Source organism: Gavia stellata, chromosome 3 (assembly GCF_030936135.1).
Source record: "Gavia stellata isolate bGavSte3 chromosome 3, bGavSte3.hap2, whole genome shotgun sequence".
Classification (NCBI taxonomy): domain Eukaryota; kingdom Metazoa; phylum Chordata; class Aves; order Gaviiformes; family Gaviidae; genus Gavia; species Gavia stellata.
The window spans coordinates 77,662,273-77,686,020 of record NC_082596.1 but is presented as its reverse complement, the minus strand read 5'-3'; the positions used below and the strand labels follow the sequence as shown (position 1 = coordinate 77,686,020).

General features: G+C 38.4%; 1 protein-coding gene across 1 annotated transcript in view; it reads left to right on the top strand.

Moving 5' to 3' along the window:
• Positions 1-23,748, top strand: part of ABCA13 (ATP binding cassette subfamily A member 13) — a 203,041-nt gene that overhangs the window by 102,514 nt on the left and 76,779 nt on the right. Inside the window, exon 35 of the mRNA XM_059815467.1 lies at positions 6,557-6,647. Within this exon, the coding sequence (XP_059671450.1) occupies positions 6,557-6,647 (91 nt within the window). The remainder of the gene's footprint in view (positions 1-6,556; positions 6,648-23,748) is intronic.

The window sequence follows — 23,748 nt, the reverse complement described above, 5'->3', positions numbered from 1 at the left end:
GAGAACCACTGTCGTTCTGAATCTCTAACATTGGGATGAGCTTTGAACTTGAAAGGCTGGAGGTTCAGTTCAGGTAGCTCTTGGGACAGAAAAAAAATTACTGAGAATATTCTCTGACTTACAAAGTTCTAAAGCTTAGGACTTAGCAAAACTGAAATATCTAAAGAATATTTTGTGTGTATATCTGGAAAGAGAGAGAGAGAGACTTACATATAGGTGTACATGAACATACATACACACTAATATATATACACATATATGTGTGTGTATATATATACCAAATGGACCAGAGAAAGAGACTCTGTTATGCTGCTTCATCACTTCTGAATTTAGCTCTGTGTAAATAGCCATATCAGTGAGAAGTTATTTCCCTTGGACTGTTTTTATCCTGCCTGTAACTTATAAATATCAAGGTTCCCTAAACCACCGCTGTTCAAATTCTCTATTATAGATCTTTTTGAAAATATAATTTTTCCACTTCTTCAAATGATGATAAGAAGACTAATGTCAGTATTTTTTCTGATGCACAAAATGCATCTATTTTTATTTGATGGCACAATTCATTCAGTATCACTTTGTGAAACTGATTTCACCAGCGATTACCTATAAAGACAGACAAGGTTGGACTGTTTTCTAACAGAAAATTTAATATATGTTAGACAAAACCACCACAAAAATAATGAAATGCAGATTCCTGTAGAGTGATTTTTTCTTTTATATATAGCAATAAATACTTAGTATAGAAAAGGGGTGTATCACTTCTCCCTCTGTTCCCTTGAAATGTATGAGATGATATGATGTAGTACTGTGGTCAGCTGGAACACAAGATCCCCCAGGGAAGATGCTTATCTTTCCTTGTTTTATGAAGATGATACACTTTAAGGCCTGTCAGACATCACTTATGTATTCTATTTTTGTTGCGTGAGATATACATATGGGAATTAATGGTGTCAGATATTTGAAACTGCACCAGCAGGTTTGTTTTGCAAGTTTAGAATTGTTAATTTTATATAATCAGTGGAAAAAATATAAATAGAACCCCAATAATGCAAGTAAACCTAAAATGACAATTGTTCATGAAATTTATTGAACCAATACACCACCACGTGGAGCTGCTATATCCTGAAGTGGTCCACTGGGAGACATCTTTGGGACTATATTGATTTGCTACATAGGTTTTTAGGACCCTGCACAAACATAAAGGATCTGGTTTTGCACATTTCTTTTTAAACTGCAGTCCAAAGAATGATCTACCAGCAAGTATGTTGTTTCCTTTGAAGTTAAGCTCTATACAATTGAGTTACTTACAAAGAAAAAAAAAAAGCACCTCTTCAGGGTTTCTCTTATAAGTGACCATGGTAAATAAAGCTAGTGTGGCAAGCATTTACTATGGCAAGGTGGGTGGGAATAAATCATACAAGTTTAATGAACATTGTACATAATTCTGTAAAGTAAATTACATTCCTGCTATACAGTTCTATAAGGCAAGTCAAAAGCTTATTGAAAAAGCTTACTGAAAATTTGTTATTGTCTTTCAAATTAGATAAGGTGACTAACATGCTATAAGAAAGAACATTGTTCACTGCCAAACTTTATAGACTCTGAGGTAATGTATATATTGAGAACCTTTTTTGATTATGTCTCTGTGGGATATCATAGGACTTTGCATATCTGGCATCTGTAAAGTAAATGTGAAGTTGTCATGGAATATGAGGAAGCTTCCTCAATGTGCTGCATCTGTTATTCAGTTGAGACCTTAATTTTGGTTGTTTTCTGCAGGGACGGTTAAAACAAGCTTTAAAGGTGGTATTAGATATTGATGTATCACTCTTCAGCTTGAAGACTTAATGCATTAATTTGGGCTGATTTCTGTCATCTCTGTATCTCATCATTAGTTGTTGTTTCAACCTCAGTCCTCCATTTTCTTATCAAAAGCCTCTTTGCATTGGCAACTAAATGGATAGCACATAATAGCGCTATTATTTAGTCTATTCAAACAATTCAATCTGGAAACAAAGAAGTCCGACTTTAAAGGAAGAAAGGTGTTATAATTTTTATTTTATCCTATTTTTGTTCTCTCATACACTTGCCATTATTCTTTTTCAGTCTGAGGGACGCTCGCACTCTCTAAAAATCTTACTCTTCAAGGAAAACCAGGCTTCCGTTCATACTTCAAAGCAATCTTGAAGTTCTAACAAAATCAGTTCCTGACAGTTTCAGATCTCACTAATCTTATATTTGTATCGTTTTAGGTTTTAAATACCTTTTCCAACCATTTGTATTTGTATACTTTATAATGCTTGTAATCCAAAGAGTGTTAGCAGAACCGAAAGGAGTATAGAAGGGTGGTTAATTAAATTAAGCGTAAACTTAAGGATGATGTTTCACTTTCTGGCAACTCTGGAGGTTTCAAAGATTATTACTTTCTTGCTTTGCTTTGAGGAGAGAACAAAACCATTGAAACACCTCTGTAAAATAAGATGTGTTGAAATACCTGTTAATGGAGTACTACTTTAAATTCTCTTTCTTTAAGTGACCAGAGTTTGCCCCAAAACTTCCCACGAAAAGCCATATACCTCCTTGAAATATTTTAGCCTTAAAACATTAGCTACATTATGTAGCTTCTAATAAGATTCGATTTTGTTGAGAGTGCTTTAACAACATCTAATAATGGCACAATCATATTAATCTATTTCACTGTAGTATTGCCATCTGGCCAGACCTTTTTCCTAGAGGGAAAAAGCACTTCCTATACCTGCTGACAATCTGGTGGTTTGAAAGAAGCAGCCAGGGCAGTGGCTGCTGCTTGCAAGTAGGGAAGTTCTTCTCAACAGCCAGCAGGACTACTTGCTCTCTCCATCCCCAAGAGTGGCTGAGGTGGTCCTTCAGTGCCTGGTGTGGAGCAAGCTCACAGGGGCAATGCTGGAAGTGAGCCATGCTACTCCTCACCCATTTTAAGCACTTTCCTCAAAAGCATAGAGTTTCTTTCTGTGGCTTTCAGCTCTGCCACGTGTCTGTCTCCCTCTGTCTGTGTGTGTGTCTAAGTTTGACAGTCAGAAGTGTTCTTATTTTGCGGATAACCATTGACCTGCTTGCAAAAGTTCCTCAGTCAAGTCATCCACAGTGCATGGCTTGAAGATTGTTTCTGCATCGTTCTGCTTAGTGAAACACGCCCGTAGCTACAGAAGGCTATACTAAGCATGGACTGCCTGGAAGAAAATACAAACACAATGTGAATAGACAATGTAGTGAGAGGAAAATTGGCTCCTACATAGGGAAGTTATTTACAGTAAAATATGGATTACATATGTAGGTTTAAAACTTAGAAACTTCCCAGGGATTCTTGCCAGATATACTGCTCAGTTACTGAAGAAAATTCAATGATGCTGAATTATGCAGAATGTAAACATTTCTGAAGTGGAAGATGAATATTTCTTAAAAGGGAGATTTTCAGATTTCAGTATTTGGTTGAGTGTTACCAGTGTTTCAAGTATGGAACAATGAGTATTTAACACTGCTCTGTGCTCGCTGATATGTTCATAGGAGTCTGCCTGTCCTAGTGAAAAGGTCTACAAAAACAGCTGGGAAAATGTTAAACGCTGCTTCCATGTGATCCTAATTCCATGTGCTGCTTACTTTTCAGGGACTTTTATATGGCTTTTAAATTACTTAGTATGTTACCACTCACAATTTTGACTACACTTCTTGCAGGTGCTTGTTGCAAATGAACTGACAGCAAGCAATTCAAGCAATTAACACCTTCCCACTGCAAAATATGTGGGATATACATGGGATTTGTGGGATAGGAGGGCTTAGAAATGTTGCTAAAATACCTGTCAGTGGTTTTAGATGATAAAGGACTGTCTATAGGTGTGGTTGTTGTTTTTTTCCCCCTCTTTGCTTTCGCTTTCTTTCACCCACTTTTTCCCTTCAGGTGAAGATGTGTTTTAGGAATGATAACTAAGGTGTGACAGGGTCCCCATGCTCTGCAGTGAGGTGTCAAGGATACTATGTCACTGTACCAGTGAACAAGGCTTGTTTTTGTGATGCTGTCCCAAAGAAGGAATCAGGAAGAAATCATGGAGTAGCTGCCTAGTACAGCTTAGAGGGGGTGCAGGAAATGTCTGTTTCCTCAGATTCCCCTACAGACAGCCATCTAGACAAGTCCTTGGTCAGATATGGACTTGCTAGGCAAAGCAGAAATTAAGCAGGAATTGCTAAGGCATGTAGGGAAAGGGATGCTCTGCTGAAATCTAGAAGACACCTGCTCTTGTTGAATTTATCCAGTCTTTTAGGTATGGCAAGACCACATTGTCTCTCTGTCATGGTGTCTAATCCTGACTTTTCCAGATCTGTGTGTTTTGGAGGCTATTTACTCTGCTAATAACATTGCTAGGCTAATACTACTTCTGTCCACAATATCCTGTGCAATATTAGATAAATTGTCATTTCTTCTGTACAATATGGTCCCTAATGATTCCCATTCTTAATGGGATGTTTGAGAGCTGCCTGGATACTATGAGCAATGCAGGTGGCCTTCTGCCTTTATAGCTGTATCAGAATAGCTGTGTCAGTGAAGCTACAGTAGACACGGTATGTATTGGAAAAGTGTTTGGTGGTTTTGTTCCTTTTTTAAGGCATAGTTACATCCTCTCTTCAAGTGACATAATGGGATTAAAGAAGAAAATGTCTGTCTGCAACGCCAGCAGGAATTTTGACACTGAACTGAGTATATGCAGGCAACATTTTGTAGTGTAGCCTTCGTCCTAACCAGAGAGGAGCAGTTCCCTTGTGACTTTAGTTGGTTCAGTTTAGTTTGGTTTGCTTGGCAGAGTTGGTGTGCAGAGGAGCCATCAGCAAGCAGGTGGAAGGCAACAAATTAGAATGTGGCTTTGAGCAGTCAGGATCTCCCTCCAGGGTCTAATACAGAAATGTCAGGAGGTATTAATTTCTTCTGGCCTTGCAGTTGTTAATGGCCAAATATGTTCCCAGAAAGTTGGCAGGTAACAAATGCAATCAATAACCACTGTTAAATGGCAATTATATTGACTACGCAAAATATGGTTTATGTAACAGTCAGACCTTAGCAAGTGAAGAAATATCTTTCCACAACTATAAATTACTTCAAATTGACTGGTTTTTATTGTCTATCATATGAGCTCCTTGGAAACAAGGGATTTTTTCTTATAGCTGATATCAGGTTCTTTTGTGGGAAGAAATAAATAGTTTCTTAATGATTTCTGAAAGTCACACTGTGGTTATAATCTAAGTCTTGCAGTGCAAGCCAAACAGAGAAGAGAAAGCAAGAGAAGGCTTTCATCAAGAGAAAGCAAAACTTGGCTGTACTTTTGCTGTTCAATTAGAGATGCTTGTGGTAGCTGTAATTTCTGTTAATTTTTCTTGTCTTTCTTTTTATCTGAAGTTCCTAGATCACTGCTTAAGTTGCAGTTCAGGTTAAGATAAGAAAATGTTAGTTTTATTTTCCATTTGAGCTTACAAGGAGTGGGGTGCATGTTAATAACCGACTCGCTATGAAAGCTGTTCTAAGCTTCTGCAAGGCTGAGGGACTGATAAGTGAAATACATCTCTATGAAATTCAAAGGACTTCATGTGGACAGAAACAGGATTAAGCAAGAAGTAGTAGGTTGAACACAAATCTATTTGGCCAAGTGTATATACCATTTAAATAGATCTCATGATTATAAAGTTGGTTAATTCTGCTGTTTTTTTTAAATGTTATCTTTAACCCCCTTCTGATGTGTGTCCCCCTGATTAGGAAGATTCATCCCTTACAATGTTATTCTAGTGCAGACTTTTAGATTGTTACTTTTATAAAAAAGTCATTTCAGTTTTTCCCACAGTGATTTTAGGTAACACGACCCTATAATTTTCTCCCAGTTTGGGGTATGCATGCTAAAGGTTTTGCTGCAAAACATGCATTGTTGCCTAGTCCTGTCCATAGTATTAGACAGGACATTGTTAATGTTGACTGTGCCTGATGATTGCACTGTTCTTTAAATGTCTTTCCCACATATTGCCCACATGCTTGCATAAATCTATGGACACTTCGCAGAGCTCTGTGGATTCTTGATTTGTACATTAGATTTAGTTGTACTGGTACAACTAGAATTCTTTGGTAGCAGTTCCAGTTGTGCCCACAGATTTCTGATACTGTAACTAGAAAAGACTTGAAGCTGTCAACATGCCCTTGGTAAAAACTGCAGTAACTGAGTTCCAACATATGCTACAACTTAGGAGCATAAAATGTCAATCAAGGGCAGACAGTCTATTGAAAAGTCTTTGCAAACAGTAGTGTGCATGGGCCAGCAATGTTTTGTATAGGTGATTTGGCATCTATTGGCATTTATTCCTTTCCCCTTATCCCCAGGATTCCTCCACTGGAGAGCTTGACCAATTTCATAGTCATATGCCAGCAGGGTGGCTACAGCAGCCACTACTAACATCTGACAGTTTGGATGGTTTGGGATATATAGATATAAAAAAAGTAGTTTTTAGAAAACAGATTCTAAATTATTTTTTTCCTATTTCATGAAAGGTATTTCTGAAGCTACTGCAGGATTCAGAGAAGATGCCCTGTGTTCCACGGGCAGCACACCTGAACCATACAAATGGTGCTGAATCAGCCCGTAAGTAGAAAATTAGGTACCTTCTGAAGCAGCCAAATTTATAAAGATCACAAATGCAAACATAAACATGCATGAAGTTCCCAAAGTTGAAGAATGCACAAGCAAATGGAGAATACTGCTTGCTACCATCTGGTAATTCCTTTTTTGTGTGTGTGACGTGATCTGCCTTGGGTAGTAGGTTTTTATATGTGTACTGTGATTCACCTCTGTAACACTTCACAGTCATCTTCCCACCCTTCTACTATGTGTACACATGCACACAAACATTCTCTCACTGCATCACCACTAATGTACTGCCTCCTACCAGTCCCTGGTGACTAATTACCCTTTTTGACTCATACTGACAATGGATAAATATTGCTGAAATATACCACAGGTGTAAAATCTGTAACCTATTAGAAAGGTGTATTCATCTCCATCCATGTGCAAATAAAAAATAAATAAAAGCTGTTGCCCCCCATAGCAGAAGATGATTTGTCCTCTCAAGTGGCATGATATTTCAGGTTCCCTTACGTGTTTGTCTGTTTTAAAAAAAGTACCTTTGTGCTTTCTGTTTTCCTGCCCTGCAAGCCTGGGAGGAGGTCCCCATTAACATTTCTGAAAACTTAGGCAGCTTGTTCTCCTTAAAAACTCTTCTTAGAAGTCATTACTGTGATACCTGCAAATACTGTGATATTGTGATACTTGCAAAACACAAGACTCAAGTTCTCTAATGATGGTGCCTACCAAGGTCATCAATATTTTCTCATTGTTCCTGGGATTCTCATGCTTCTGTACTTACCATGTTTCTTTCTATTTGATGGTTTATATCTAGATTATAGCCTTCTTTGATTAGATGTCAAACATTTTGTTCTATATGCAGTCCTTTTTTTTTGTTTCTCTAGAACACAGGCACCGAGAGGTCCTGGTTTGTGACTGAAGATCTTCATTGTTACAGTAGTGGAAATAATAATTTTGAACCAAGCTTGTGTTATTTGTTAAGCTAAATTCAATTTGATCTGCCAGAAATGAGTAATCAGTGCCAAGAATTGAGGCCGAAGATGAGACCTTTTCTCACAAAGTGCAAACTTGACTGGATGACTTTTTCCAAAGGGTCTTTTTGCCGGACTATTTCAGTTCCTGTTGAATCAGTGAAGATGTAACTATGTAGCAAAAAACCCTCACTAAGCAAATAAAATATCCACTCCTGTGAGTGGTGAGAACAAGACTTACATTCAAAATACAGCTTTGAATATCCCTTTATTTTATAACAATCAATCAGTTGTGTATTTCTTCAAGGCTCAGCTAGGATATCCGAACCAATTTAAAATCAAAAGTCTTCTCCAAATTGCATTTTCATTAGAGTAAGATTTACGGTTCCTAAAGTAAGGAAAACAGAGTATACGGTACCTAATAACTTGATATCTTTTACCATCCGCATTTCAGAACACATAACTTAGTATTTGTTCAAGTTATTACATTAATAAATAATCTAGTACAAAGACTGTGTATTTTTCAGTCTGACAAATTATAGCAAGAAAATGTGATGATAATGCCATTTCTCTGGGGATGAGAGTACTGGAAAATTGTCATTCATTGCAGATGACTCATTCATCATTAAGGACGGTTGTGAAGTGCAGGCGTAAGGGATCTCGGAAATGGTCATGAAAGGTATCCATCACTGTCAAAGCTAACCGGAATACTCCATGGGCAATAGCTTGACCCATATAATTTTGTCTTTGAAAGCAGATTCAAAGGCAGTCAAACTTTCTGTTGTCAAAGTAGTCAAATGAATTTTCAAAACCCCCTAGAGCAAACAGCTGGGTTATTGAGAAGATCACAGGATGCTGCTATTTGATTTGTAAAAGAATTTGGATTAGAGCTGCTTTGACAAAATACGGATCTGAGCACAAGCAGGGGTATTGGCTATCCTTTACTGGTACTGAGCCCTTGAGGTGTCAGGAATGTGTAGAAACCAAAATGTTATCTATCTCTTGTCTCCCAGACCAGGAGGTGTAGTGGAGCGGTGTGCATGTCCCTTAAATGAAACTGCAAAAAATCAGTACATGATTTAGGCTGATGAGCAATGCCAAAACCAGGCAAGAGACATCACTTCAGCAAAATATGGCAGTATCTCACTGAAGTTGGAGCTTTGATAATGTCTAGTTATGTTTTACAGTGTCTTATCATACTGGGTCTGGCTGAAATGGAGTTAGTTTTCTTCATAGCAGCCCTTGGTGCTGTGTTTTGGATTTGTAGCTAAAACAGTGTTGATAACACATCAGTGTTTTGCCTATTGCTGAGCAGTACCTGCCATGTCAAGGCTTTCTCTTTTTCCCATTCTGCCGCCTCTCCCTGTGGTAAGTAGGCTGAGGGTGAGCGAGAAGTTGGGAGGGGACATGACCTGGACAGCTGAGGCAAATTTACCAGAGAGTTATTCAATGCCATATGGTGTCACGCTCAGCAATAAAAACTTGAGGGGAGGGATTCTTTTGGAAGGTAGCCATTGCTACCAGACGGGCTGAACATCAGTCTGCTTGTGGGAGGTGGTGAGTGATTGCCTTTGCATTCCTTGGTTTTTTGGGTGGGTTTTTTTTTCCCTTTTTCCTTCACTTCTTAAACTGCCTTTATATTGACCCACAAGTTTTCTTGCTTTCTCTCTTCCTATTCTCTCCGCCACCCTGCTGGAGGAGGGGGAGCGTGAGCAAGCAGCTGTGTGGTGCTTAGCTGCTGGACAGGGTCAACACACCACAATAACATAAAGTAAACTCAGAATTATTTGACCGTTTCTAAATGCAAATATTAGAGGTAAGTAGCAGTCCATTAATTAAATTAATTGTAACAATTTTAATATTGGTAACTTTAAAGATATAAAGCACACTGTGTAATTTCTAGTGGTTTAAGTTTCATTTGTGGAAGGTTTACTCATAAATTTTAGTAATATTCCAACAAAAAAACTTTGGAATAAAACTCACCTTTTGGTGAGAACAGTTAACATTTTCTTTTTAAGTCAGGGTATGCCTATGTGTGCAGGAATAATACATGCATATATTATAATACAGATATGCATAATAATTTCTAAACAGCTGGGGCACAAAATTGATGGTCATTGTTTTGTAGATGCATACAGAGCGTGCAGAAAAAAGGTTAGACTGAGCTTGCAATGACTGCATGACAAGATCATTGGAGCCAAATAGCCTTGAGAAAATGGAGAAACCAACTCTATGGAGTCCAATAAAATTATCATAAACTACAGCAGGCAGTATATGTACAAAAATAATCAGGAGAGCTAAGAGCAAGTCTAAGGGGTGACTAGCTAACCATGAATAAATAACAAAATATTCTGAACATATGCAAAAGCAGGCAATAGGCTAGAGAGTAGGCTCATTGGATCATTAAGGGACCTATATTGCAGAATTAAGATATTCAGATAGCTTTCTGAAGAGCCAAATGAATTAATTTTGTAGCATTCTGTGTCTTAGAAATGTTTGGGAGATGTCAGCTTTGGATCTAATCTCTTCTGGCAGTAAAATACTGTTGGAACCTGAGATATAATGAAACTAAACCGTAGAAAATTCAAAATTGATAAAATTATATTTTTCACACAGTGATACATACCATTTGAAATTCATTGCCGTAAAACATTATGGAGACTAAGATTGTGGTAATATGTTTAAAAAAGCCAAAGAGTGGTTATTAGTATATATATAATATGAATAGCTATAGTAACAGAAGTGCTATTAAAGCTTATATGTTTTTGAATATCATGGATAAGTTAGCCACTGAAAGTGTTGGACTGGAAGCACGTTGATACATAACTAGTTTTTATAGTGGCTTAAACCTTTATCTGAAGCAGCTGGTGTTAGTAATTTTGAAGGATATTGGACAAAATGTTACATTGCTCCTATTAGGATTTAAGAGATCAACAATACACAGTACTTAAAAGCACATCTGAAAGCTAATTTAAATAAGAAATTGTAGCTGACAAAAAGCAGTCATCAATAGAGAAACAGTAAACTGAAGAGCTTTCAGTGAATTTTCACTGGATGTCAACTCTACCTTTTGATTATTTTCATCAGTGATACTGAAGTAAATATAACCTTGCTTATGAAAAAAAAAAGTGACTGCTACAAGGGATTGGTAGAATGGTAATGAGTCAGATCAGTCCTAAAGAGTGAGTTAGACCACTTGAAAATCTGAATCTATTCTAAATAAAGTGTGTTTTAATTAAGCCAAATGCTGGGCAAATCTGTATATTGGGGAGTAACTGGAAAACACTGACTTTGAAAGTTACCTATTAACCCTGGTGAAAAAGCGATTTGAGACAATATGGCTAAGATGATTTACGTTTCAATTTAATGTACAAAAGGATGTGAAGAGGTCATTTTGACTGTCAGTACAAAATTGATGAGACTGATGCTATAATACTATGCACAACTTTTATGTCCACATTTTTAAGTTTGAATGTCTTCAAGGAAAAGTCAAGAGTTTAGAAAGGGAACAGAGAAGAGTTAATATTGGAGGTTGGAGGTGAAGTCCTTATAAAGGCACCATCAGCTCTGTGCTGGTTTTGGCTGGGGTAGAGTTAATTTTCTTCATAGTAGCTAGTATGGGGCTGTGTTTTGGATTTGTGCTTCCCATGGGGTTTGCTTGCTTTACTGTATATTAGAGTCTAGTGCTTGTTAGTGTCTGCTTTTTGCTTTCGCTGCTTGCTGTACTGCCATACTGCTTATCATCTTGCTCTGCTGTGCCTGGGAACATTTTGATAACAGCAATGGCCATGCACCTGGGCTGGCAGATGGCCAGGGCATCGCTGCTGTTGCTGTGCTGCTGTACTGGACAGGCTGAAACTCCAGTGTGAACTCGAGTCAAAGGGACTGTGACCTGTGGATGAGTCCATGCGGGAGCAGGATACCCTGAAGCATCTGTGGCCGTGGATAAGTCCACATCAGAGCAGGTACATCTCAAAGCATCTGTGGCCGTGGTTATGTCTGTGCCGCAGCAGGTGTACTTCTGAAGGGATTGTGGCCCAAGGGTAAGCCCACGCAGGAGAAGGTACACCTCAAAGCATCTGTGGCTGTAATGTAGTTCATCAAAAAGAAGACAAAGAAGTGGTTTGCTTAAAAAGCCTAAGATTTTTATGCATGGAGAATGCAGTCTATTAAGGCATAGCTCTAACTTTTTTAGGGTCAGAAGTGATAAATGGGATAAAGGAAGAAATAAGAGAAACAAATAACTGGAAGCTAAAGGCAGGCACTTCTCCTAGAGGTTAATTAACTGTTGGAGTTAGTCTATCCAGGGAAGTATGTTCCCTCTCCTGGTGCATTTGACACAAGCCTGGGGCCTTTGCAGAAAATATGCTACAGTAAAAGGTGTTATTGAATTCTGCACATGGGTAACAGAGTGGAATTTGATGTCTGTTGAAAGGTCATCAAGTGGTTTCTTTTATTCTTGGAGAGAAGCTTTTAATCCACTGTGACAAATTGAGTGCCTTGTAATTACAAAATAAGGGTTGACAGATATTTGTTATAATATGTTTGAAGTTGTATCACAACATCAGTTTTTAAGTGGAACTCTCTTCTTTCATTTCCCTGTAAAATTCACTTAAAAGGATGTAATAATGATTTTAATGCTCCACCTTGCAAAATGTAACAATTTCTGAGCAGAAAACTGTGGACAGTAGCAGTGGCTCTGTTTAGAATAAGTGTCTGCTGACATGAAGGCTGATACTAAATTTTCAAATTTTTGCCAACTACTCGATACCAAAGACTTAAACAATTTAGTTAGCATACAAAGAACAGACCCTTTTGTGCAAACTTTGTGCAGATAAGTTAAGAAGCTACTGCGTCACATAAACTGAAATATGCATTAGTTTTTCTGGAAACGGGCTGGCTGTGGTGACTGGCTTTATTGGGTTATGTTGATGTTGTTTACCTTGAGATAAACAGTATAATGAGATATAGCACCTTGGAGGAGCCTCTGGGTCTCCTGATAATGACTGATATACAGCCTTGAGACTTGGTATTGTTTACATACCAAACAGCAAAGTCAGTAAAATGCCCCAAATGGGTGTCCTAAGGCTGACCTACCTCATTATAATGTTAAAAACCACAGCTCCCAGCTAGAAAAGCCCCCAACCCAAATAAGCCCCCTACTCTCTGGGCATGCACAGTGAATTAAAAGAGAACTGTATCTTTAAGATGAAGTAAGAAAGATGCTAACCAATAGGGGTGGGACCAGTAGGCGTAACTAACTTTGATAACTGTTCAAATACTTGTCATGATTTCAACTGGGTGTGCATGCTAGGAGGAAAAATCCCCCATGCACCCAGTGCTGCAATAAACCAATGTCGGCTTTCTAAACTATCATTTGGTTTGGAGAGTTTTCTTGGTTACGCTTTTCGGTAACATACTGATAAGAAGAAGATACAGCATACATTTCAGTCTTCTGGTAGTCTAATAGTATATAACCACTTAAATTCAGGACTAGACCCTGAAAAAGAAGTGTCAGAATAGCTGGTCTAAAAATCTTGGATACATTATATTTTCCTTCAGCTTTTTTATTATTGTTTTAATTAGTTTCTTGCAGGAAATCTTGTGATTCTAGCATATGTTGAAAACTTAATTTTGTCTCTTCCAATTATTTAGCTTTATACTGCTCAACCCTGAATCTTGTTTCCTTTTCCTTTTGTCACACTTTCAGGATTGTCTAAAGCATAGAATGAGCATGGGTCATCTTTATAATGTTACCTATCAGTAGTCACAAAAAGATATTTGATCTCAAAAATAAGATCATCTAATTTTCAGTAACAGGTGTAGCAAAAGTTTTCCAAAGATAGCATTTATTTCCCGTGTTCAAGATGAACTGATTATTTCTCTCCCTCATAATATGGGGCCTATGTGTTGGAGGAAATTTTGACTGTTAGATAATTAATACAAAGTCACATATATGGTGTCAGAAAATATTTGTTTTTAATAGCTAGTCTTTGGGTTTTATACACAAAGTAAATTCTGGTGGTTCCTTGCCTTGCTTTAGCTTACAGGTGGAGTATACATTTTATAGAATTTTTTTTCAAGTGTGCCTCTCTGTGTATATATTTATATAGTTTTGTAGATGAAGATAGTGTATGTGTATGTACACACATGCACACAAATATTTTAAAACATAACTTGGAAAATGGAACATTGCTTAGGGAAAGGGCTTCATGGAGTCTTCTTAAAATCTTGCTTCATCTAATGAGTAAATATCATACATATGTAGAGGCGTGGTACACATCTTAGTTGTGCTACCAAGGCTGTATTTGAGTTTGATACTTCCACATGAAACTAGATTTTCATGTGTTCAGTACCTTCTCAAAAGTATCTCTGGTGAAATTTTTGTCTCTGCTCTGTCACTAAAATATTTATTTTGTGTTACAAAAGCCCACAAAGACATTATCAATAGTCACACATCTGTTTTCTCAATGCTAACAACATTCTGCAGGACTACAAAGTTTTCATTTCTCAAAGCTAACAAAAATGTGTTTTAGGAGTTACAGGGATAATATCCAAAGTAGATTTGGTATGAAAGGCAGTATGCCAAGCAGCCAGCACTTAGGACCTCGTTAGGTCATGCAGAGAGGGAATTAGGAAGGCGAAAGCCCAGCTAGAGCTCAACCTGGCCACGGTCGTGAGGGACAACAAAAAAAGCTTCTATAAATACATTAACAACAAAAAGAGAGCCAAGGAGGATCTCCATCCTCTACTGGATGCGGCGGGGACATTGTCACGAAGGATGAGGAAAAGGCTGAGGTACTTAATGCCTTCTTTGCCTCAGTCTTTAACAGCCACACCAGATATCCTCAGGGTATCCATCTCCCTGAGCTGGATGACAGGGATGGAGAGCAAAATAGGCTCCCCATGATCCAGGAGGAAGCAGTTAACGACCTGCTATGCCACCTGGACACTCATAAGTCTATGGGGCCTGATGGCATCCACCCAAGGGTGCTGAGGGAGCTGGCGGAGGAGCTTGCCAAGCCGCTCTCCGTCATTTATCAACAGTCCTGGTCAACAGGGGAGGTCCCGGACGACTGGAGGCTTGCCAATGTGACGCCCATCTACAAGAAGGGTCGGAAGGAGGATCCAGGGAACTACAGGCCTGTCAGCCTGACCTCGGTGCCGGGGAAGGTTATGGAGAGGCTCATCTTGAGGGCGCTCACGGGACACGTGCAGGATAACCAAGGGATCAGGCCCAGCCAGCACGGGTTCATGAAAGGCAGATCCTGCTTGACCAACCTGATCTCCTTCTATGACCAGGTGACCCACCTAGGGGATGAGGGGAAGGCTGTTGATGTTGTCTACCTGGACTTCAGCAAAGCCTTTGACACTGTTCCCCACAGTATTCTCCTGGAGAAGCTGGCGGCCCGTGGTTTAGACAGGTACACTCTTTGCTGGGTAAAAAACTGGCTGGATGGCCGAGCCCAGAGAGTTGTAGTGAATGGGGTGAAATCCAGCTGGCGGCCGGTCACAAGCGGAGTCCCCCAGGGCTCGGTTTTGGGACCGGTCTTGTTTAATGTCTTTACTGATGATCTGGATGAGGGGATAGAGTGCACCCTCAGCAAGTTTGCAGATGACACCAAGTTGGGAGGGAGTGTTGATCTGCTTGAGGGTAGGAAGGCTCTGCAGAGGGATCTGGACAGGCTGGATCGATGGGCTGAGGCCAACCGGATGAAGTTCAATAAGGCCAAGTGCCGGGTTCTACACTTTGGCCACAACAACCCCAGGCAACGCTACAGGCTTGGGGACGAGTGGCTGGAAAGCTGCCCAGAGGAAAAGGACCTGGGGGTGTTGATTGACAGCCGGCTGAATATGAGCCAGCAGTGTGCCCAGGTGGCCAAGAAGGCCAACGGCATCCTGGCTTGTATCAGAAATGGTGTGGCCAGCAGGAGCAGGGAAGTGATTGTACCTTTGCACTTGGCACTGGTGAGGCCGCACCTCGAATCCTGTGTTCAGTTTTGGGCCCCTCATTACAAGAAGGACATTGAGGTGCTGGAGCGTGTCCAGAGAAGGGCGACGAAGCTGGTGAGGGGTCTGGAGCACAAGTCTTATGAGGAGCGGCTGAGGGAACTGGGGTTGTTCAGTGTGGAGAAGAGGAGGCTGAGGGGAGACCTCATCGCTCTCTACAACTACCTGAAAGGGGGTTGCAGAGAGGTGGGTGTTGGTCTCTTCTCCCAAGTGACTAGTGACAGGACAAGAGGAAATGGCCTCAAGTTGCGCCAGGGGAGGTTCAGGCTGGATATTAGGAAAAAGTTCTTTACTGAGAGAGTAGTGAAACATTGGAACAGGCTGCCCAGGGAGGTGGTAGAGTCACCCTCCCTGGAGGTATTCAAGGAGCGTGTGGATGTGGCATTGTGGGATGTAGCTTGATGGGCATGGTGCTGTGTGGTGTTGGGTGGGTTGGTTTTTGGTGTGTTGTGGTTTGTTTTTTGTGTGTTTTTTTTTTTTTTTTTTTTTTTTTTTTAAGGTTGGACTTGATGATCTTACAGGTCTTTTCCAACCTTAGTGATTCTGTGATTCTGTGATTCTTTTTGCTAACTGTTCATGCAATAAACTCATATAGGTCACAAGGTGACAATTTGATAAGATTTGTATATTACACTGTTTCCAGTTAATTCCTCATATGAAATATACAAATGGGACTTTATGATACGTAGACCTGGTGGACCTTTGTATAGGTGGAAATTTTTACCCATATAATTTTTCCTCTTTCTATCTGTCTCATTCTATTTTGGAGTTTATCTAGGTTACCATATTCATTGGAGGCATTGGAAAAAATGGAACAGTTGGTTCTGTTAATCAAGATCCTTGTAGCTGTTTAACACCACTATTTATGAGATTCCAGAATGCCTGAGGAAAGACATTATTCATCAAATACATTTTTCAATTGTTTGTTATAGCTGCAGGTCTGAATAAAACATGACTCCTGCAGAACTCAGTCATCTTTCAGTTTTGAATTGTTTCCTTGCACAAACTCTGATATGATTTTATTGTTAATAGAATAACTCCAGTAGAGATAGTGTCTAAAAATGTTTTTGATTATGGAAGTTGCAATATTTTAGACCAAGTACTTTGTTCATATTAAACTAATACTTGCACAAATTGTAAAAGTTAAAGTGGCTAAGAATGTCCTTGTCTATCAGGGTGAAATCTTGGCCCTGCTGAAGAGGTTTGCTCCATTTGTTGTCTGAGTTGTCTCTCAGCAATTCCAGGAGGCTTGTTCCAGAGTGCTTTACACAGTGCCTTCAAAGGCCACTCACTGCAAACTGGGCAGCTGCATAACAAAAGTCATCTGCAGTACAAAACTTGACAGCTACAATTTAAAAGTCCCTTTCCCCCCCAGTGGGAAGTACTTGAGAGAACACCTGGTTTGAATATATAGTTCCTTCCACCCTTGCTACATTTAATCTGTCTAGTTTGAAAAAGCCAAGATATTTAGCATTAAGTCTAACACTTAACATTAAGTGCTGTGGTAGAGAGAACATTCAGATTGTATTGCTGTCCTGCCCCTTCACCAAATCTTTACCAAACACAGCAAAAGTACTGTGGGTCGTAGCCCTATTGTCTACATTGGATTGAGTCTGGAAGTGTTGTATCCTGAGTCTACAGGTTGAATTCAGTGGGTTAAATTCTAATAGCTTTCTGAGTATTGATTTACACTTCTACAAAGAAAAGGAACCGATCTCAAAAAATGTGCTGCTTCTTATAATAAGAGGGTATATTCTAGCACAGAGTATGTATCTGATGGATGTTTGCCTGCACATGTACAAATGTATTCTTTCTCTCTGCCAAGTCTGAGATATTGATATATTGATATATGGATATATAGATATAGAGAGAGATATATGTAAAATCAGTTGGGAACTTCATTTGGCAATTCTGAGAGACTACTTCTCCTCTGCTTTTGTACTTTTAAAGAATACAGATAGAAGGTGCAAATAGGCTTTCATTTTGTAGCCATCATTCTGTGTTTGTTTTTCAACTCTTCCTCCTCTTGTTCCCTCCCCCATGTGGCAATTCGTTGCAGGTGCATCACTGCAGGGGAGATAGTACTACAATAAAAGCATACATATTTGGAAAATTATCTCCTGGAAATTGAAATGAGCATATTTGTTAATTTTGCAAGTTAATCATGCAGAACCTCAGAATCAGAGAATTAGGGCTTCCAAAATTACAGTAATTTTCCTTTTCAGGGCATGATAGGATTGTGTCCGCCTGGATGAATATTTGTCTTTTATTTGTTTCCAAAGAATATGCCCATTTCATCATGATGAAGGTGCTCTGGCCACAGCAGAGTTTGCCAGAGAAAGCTAAAAAATACTTGGTCCTTAATTCCAACTTCTTTTTCAGTATGGTTTAGGCTGGCAGCAATCCCAACTAAAATGTAGAGAAGAGATATAAATCAAGGCAAAGTGAAAGAAAACATAGAAATGTAACAACAGAGATTGTATTAGGCACTGAAAGTCACAGATACAGAAAGAAATGAAACTCTATTTATGAATTATGGGAACAGTGCATTCAGCAATGTGTCTTCCTCTTCCATCAGGATCAGACTAGTTTAGATGGCTATTCATCAAATCAGCTTGGCTGTCAGTGTAACAAACTTTTTTGGTTCTCTTTGGGGTCTGTAGGGTAATGGGTAGGAAGGCAGCATCATAGTTTCCCATTTCTTTATGGCTGTGTACTACTCATGTGCTTCTGACTGGAGAATGGAAGAAAAGTTACTATTTTGTACTAGAAAATTAATTGAAAATTATGACACTGTACTAGGAAATTAATTAACTGAAAGTTATGACACTACTTTTATAACTGGAGTAGGTGCTTGTACTATTCACTAAAAGTGTTACATTCCAAACTAAATGTATACTTAGTCAGGTTTCTGTTATGGTCACATGCCTACCCATTTTCATACTAGTAAAAACAATGAGTAGTGTTTTGACAACAACTAACACTTCAGCAGCAATTAGAGTGTTGGTTTTTTCCTAGCTGTTGTGGTGGCTATTATTGTTTATTATATCAGCAGTGGTACCTTGGAAACCTAATCAAAAGTCAAGCCCTGTTGTTCCAGATGCCCTGCGGACTAATAGTAAGGATAAAAAAAACAGATTCTCGCTACCTTTGACAGCTTGCAGTCTAGTTTTACGGCTGAATGCAATGAGTGGATAAAACAGACAAATAGGTTTGGGGAGGTAAGATTATAAATCAGGTCCATAAATTAAAAGCAGAGGTCTCAGTTCACTGACTTTCTAACTACTATGTTTACTTGCTAAATGCTGTTTGGACTCTTTTTCTTCCCCGAATTTACCCTTAAAATAGAGAGTGGCTGTGATGCACATCTGTTCTAAAAATCTTATCTATTACAACACATGAGGTGCTGTTGCATGGTGTGGCATTTATACTTTTAGAGGATTTTCTGTTATTTTGATATGAGTGATGAGAAAGCTTAATGGATTTTTGCAGTGGTATGAAACTGGGTATTCTTGCATTAAATAGAAGTTTAAAACAGTCAGGAAATGCTATGTGTATGTCAGTATTAGTTATATGTGAATTCAAGAGGCTGGCTTACCTTCTTTGTATCTTGTATGGGCATTACAGATACCTAAACTAATACTTTGTATGATAGAATTATAATGTCTACTATAAATAGTCACGGATGTCTGAATAGTCATGAAGATGTAAAGGAAGGGAAAATTTGGATCTAATTTTTTAGTTTTTATCTAATTTTTATAATTGCTAAAAAAATATTTGGCTTGCATTCAATGGTGCTCACCTATTTGTCTGTATAATACAAGTAATAGTATGTTCTAACTTTGAAAAAAATGCAAGTTCTTGAAATTAAAGGATTATATTCGTAATGTGGATGAGGCTATGGTATGTCTGGAAAGAATGAGTAAACATCCTGAGTTGGATTCTATCTTAAACTAAAAATCTGTTCTGACTATTTTGTAGATCCTTGCAGCAGCATACTCTGATGCTGGACTGCTGTAGGAAGAGGTAGATTCAGAGGGACTCTGTTCAAATTCACTAAGTAATCTGTACAAAAGCTGAAGAGTTTGGGGGCAGGAATCAATCCTTTTGGGGTAGTGATTTGCTGCAGAGATGTCTGAAGTGTTGAAGCTATGATTCCACATTTTCATCTCTAACTGCTTAGCACATGTTAGCAAAGGCAATATATCCATTTAATGAGCTGTTGAGAATCTCGATAATGTATTCTATTCTGTTCATTATTTTGATAACTATAATGTATTCTGTTCATTTGGGTTATTCAGTACTCAAAAATTAGTCCTGGTTTTAATTATTTCTCAGTTTGCTAGTTAGCCATCCCAAAGCTATCCCATGGAAGGTAGGGTTAAGGTGCATCAGTGTGCAAGAGGAGTGGAGTATTTTAGATTGGTGCTTAAAGTGTTTGTAACAGTCATATTTCATGCAAAACCATGACTGGAAAATTCCTCATTTTAACTGTTCCTCCTCTCCCAACAAAGAAAAGACCGCAGCTCATTTATTTGTTAACAAATTGGCATGTGTTTTGTGTTGCACTATACATTTTTCAGCTTATGTCATAGTGCTTTGTGAAAAATAAAAGAACGAGAACGAAGGGGACAAAAACCTGCTATACCTCTGCCTTGTTTCTTTCCCTTTCTCTGGTGGGTGCTAGCAATGTATTTTCCATTGCCATTTAGGTATGTGCCTTATGTGAGTCTGTACAATGTGTTTGCCACCTGCAACAAACCTGAATGAAAATCCTGGATGCAAACTGATGTCCAGGATCAAACACTGTTGCTTGGATGCACCTCTGTCACTGATTTGATAACAATGCAGCAAGAAACACTGAAGAAAATTATTTTATGGATGAAGGCCTCCAACTTCTGCATGTTTTACACCTTTCCTTCTGCACAAAAGCACTTTACGTGGCTGTGTCTTTCATTTAGCCAGTGTAGGTCACATGTATCGCCTCTTCAACCAGCTGAGTGAGGGTACTGTAAAGTGTTCCTGCCTCTAAGAGATTCTGGTACAATGGTGCCCTGCCAGTTCTTCAGCCTCTTACACATTGCTGTGGGTAGATCATTACTGCTGTGTTTAGGCCTGACTTTAGAATTTATTTTTTCTAAATAGAGGGTGGGTGGTTTGAAGTTTGCCTCATCTTTTCCTAAACTTCTTGCCTACAACTGAACTTTTGTTCATACCCATTTCTCTGGGGAATGCAAAAATAAAGGAACTTAAAGGGGCTACTTTACAAGTTTGCTGGTAGTTTTTCTAGGGACAGTGCTTTGGGTTGTGGGGTTTGGGTGTTGGTTTTTTTTGGTGAGAGTATTCAGCACATTCTTCTGGTTATGTTGGTGCTTTCTTGATTTTTTTCCAGTAGGAATCAGTTATGTACTTCATGCTGTCATTTCAGTGGTGTTCAGTGTGCTAAAATATTAAACGTGTTGGATCTTGAACAATAAGAATGTCTTAGATAAAGGAAGGAAATCCTCTAATCTGTCAACTGTCTGGCTTGAGGAAAAGGGCTTGGGAGATCTGAGTTGTGAAGGGGATTCTCCACAAGGTTGTGGAGTGACAGCCAAAGTGCTTTGGCTTTAAAATATGTTAATTTTACTGATGAACTCTACCATTATCTAGATTTCTATTATTCTGCCTCAAAGATCTTCAGGCCCATGCAGAATCCCATTCTGGAATCTGGGGCACAGAATGTAAAGCTGAATTTTTAATTAAAAAAACCAAAACCGTTTTCCCTTAAAAAAAAGTCACTTAATTGGATTAAGCAGTATGTATGGGGGAGGGAGGAGGAACTGTAAGTTTTGCTGAAGCTTTGCTTTTCTGGACAGGAAATTCTTAAGATGGAAGCAATTTGAATCAACTTTTTAGAAGAAATATTCACAATGCTTAAAATGAAAAACACTCTGAGGGGAATGGGAGGATTTATATCTAAAAGTGCCAGAAGGGGGGGGAATTTCACAAGAGACATTCCAAACTATAGATTTTTCTGACCAGCGCTGTATGGAGACAGCTCGTGACCCTATTACATATAAGCAAGAATCAATCGTAGTATTGAAATACAGACTAGAAGCATTCCCTTTATACCTCACAACATCAAAGTGCCTTTTATTCAAATGCCCTACGTGAAAATCAGTCCTCCTGGAAATCCTCCTGGAAACAAAATCACTATTACGTTTATTTTTCTAAGAAGTAAACAAATATGTAAGAAGATGAAGGACCTTCTAATGGAGTGCTGTGCAGACTGGCGGGCTAGCACTGACTCTACACCAGTATGGCATATGCTGAAATGCAGAATGATCGCAGATCACTAGCTCAGCCTAGAACTACTTGTTGGCACAGAACTTCTGATAAGCTAATAAATATATACTGCTTCCAAATGCAACCAGTTGCATGTGAGCAAGCTCAACTGTTTTGCCAAGGTATTTCAGTTCCTGGATTATCTTCCCAAAATCTGGACCTCCTCTAAATGACTTCTCTAAATGCCAAAGGGACAGAAGCAGAATTGAAAATGTCTGCTTCTGGCTGTTGTCGACTTCTAGCCATTGCATAGCCCATTTTTCCTTACTTTATTGTGCCATGAAAAAAGTTTGGAATTACAATATTTTCTAGAAGTGCAAAAAAAGGGAGAAAAAGACTACCTAATATCCAGTTAGAAACTCTCACAATATTTGGTTCTGCTCCTAATTCTAGAGCAGTCTATATGTAAGGACTTTCAAAATCTTTGTTCACAAATTTTCAGACTTATGATCTGTTTCCCTGTACCTGATATTAACTATATGAATTGGAAAGAGGCAAAAATCTTTTCCATAATACAAAAGAGAGTCTGGATGAATTGGGAAGTACAACTTAATTGTGAACATAATTGCACTTCTTGCGGATAATTGCAATCGTAAGTCAAGCAAGACGGCTTCTAACAGTTGGGTCAGATTTTTAATTTTATGATCTAAATTATTAATGAGAATATTTCCATAAGCTTTTTGCATAAAAATTGACTTCATAACAGAGAGGTCAGCTGGTCTTGTCTTCTAGCCTTCATGATTATCAGTGGTAATCAGAAACTGTTTTCCCATAAATGTATCCTTCTTTTATGCCTCCTGACTTGCATACCAAATGTAGGTGGTGAATTACTTACAAGCTTTATGAAGCAAAAACTAATTTTGTAGGTTCTAGTTAAAAGAAAATTAGATTAGACTATGCATATAGGATTAAGAAACATGAAGGGTTAAATAGCAAGTGTACACAGGAATATTATTTACCTTTTTTTTTTTTTTTGAGTGATTTAAAACCTTGGAAATCTTGAAAGCCATATTGAGTAAATTATGGAAAGCCCAATAAAGGCTACTTTTCACAGTGTGGCTGCAGTCAGACAAAATGGTATGATGCATAAAGAAGACAAGCAGTTCAGAACAAGATTGCCTAATGCTACTGTATAAATCAGTAGTGTTTCCACATCTGATAGGCAGGTGTGTTGAACACAATATATCTTAAGACTGATACAGTGGTAATATAAGGGGACTAGAGGCAAGTGGTGAGGATGATTAGGACTATAAGGATTTTTATAAGAGGATACTGAAAGGTTGAGATTATTTATGCAGAAGATGATAGATTGGAAACTTCTATAACCTGTCTCCTAAAGCAAGATATAAGACCATATCCAGTACCATCAAACAGAATAAATTCAAAATAGATAAACAAGATTTTTGGTTTTTACCTGAAATACAAAGGAATGACAGAATTCAAGGTCACAAAGATTGGAATTTAAGATGATTCAGAAAGACATTTGACATCTTTATCAATGAGAATTTTAAATAATAAACATATGGGTTTTTTTAGAAATGACAAATCATTTTAAAATGAAGAAGTGCCTGAGGCAAACATATACTTTTAAAATAATGGTTTATTGCATCTTCTTGTGATGTATCTTGGCTGGCCAGCATTAGAAATATTGATTAAGAGTCAGGACGTTGGACAAAATGGACAATTATTTTTATTCAGGATAACAGTTTCTCTTCCTATTGCAATATGAATTAATTTGTTATCATTTCTCTCTGCTCCATTTGTCAAGAAAAAAGAATGAATGGCAGCTTTGA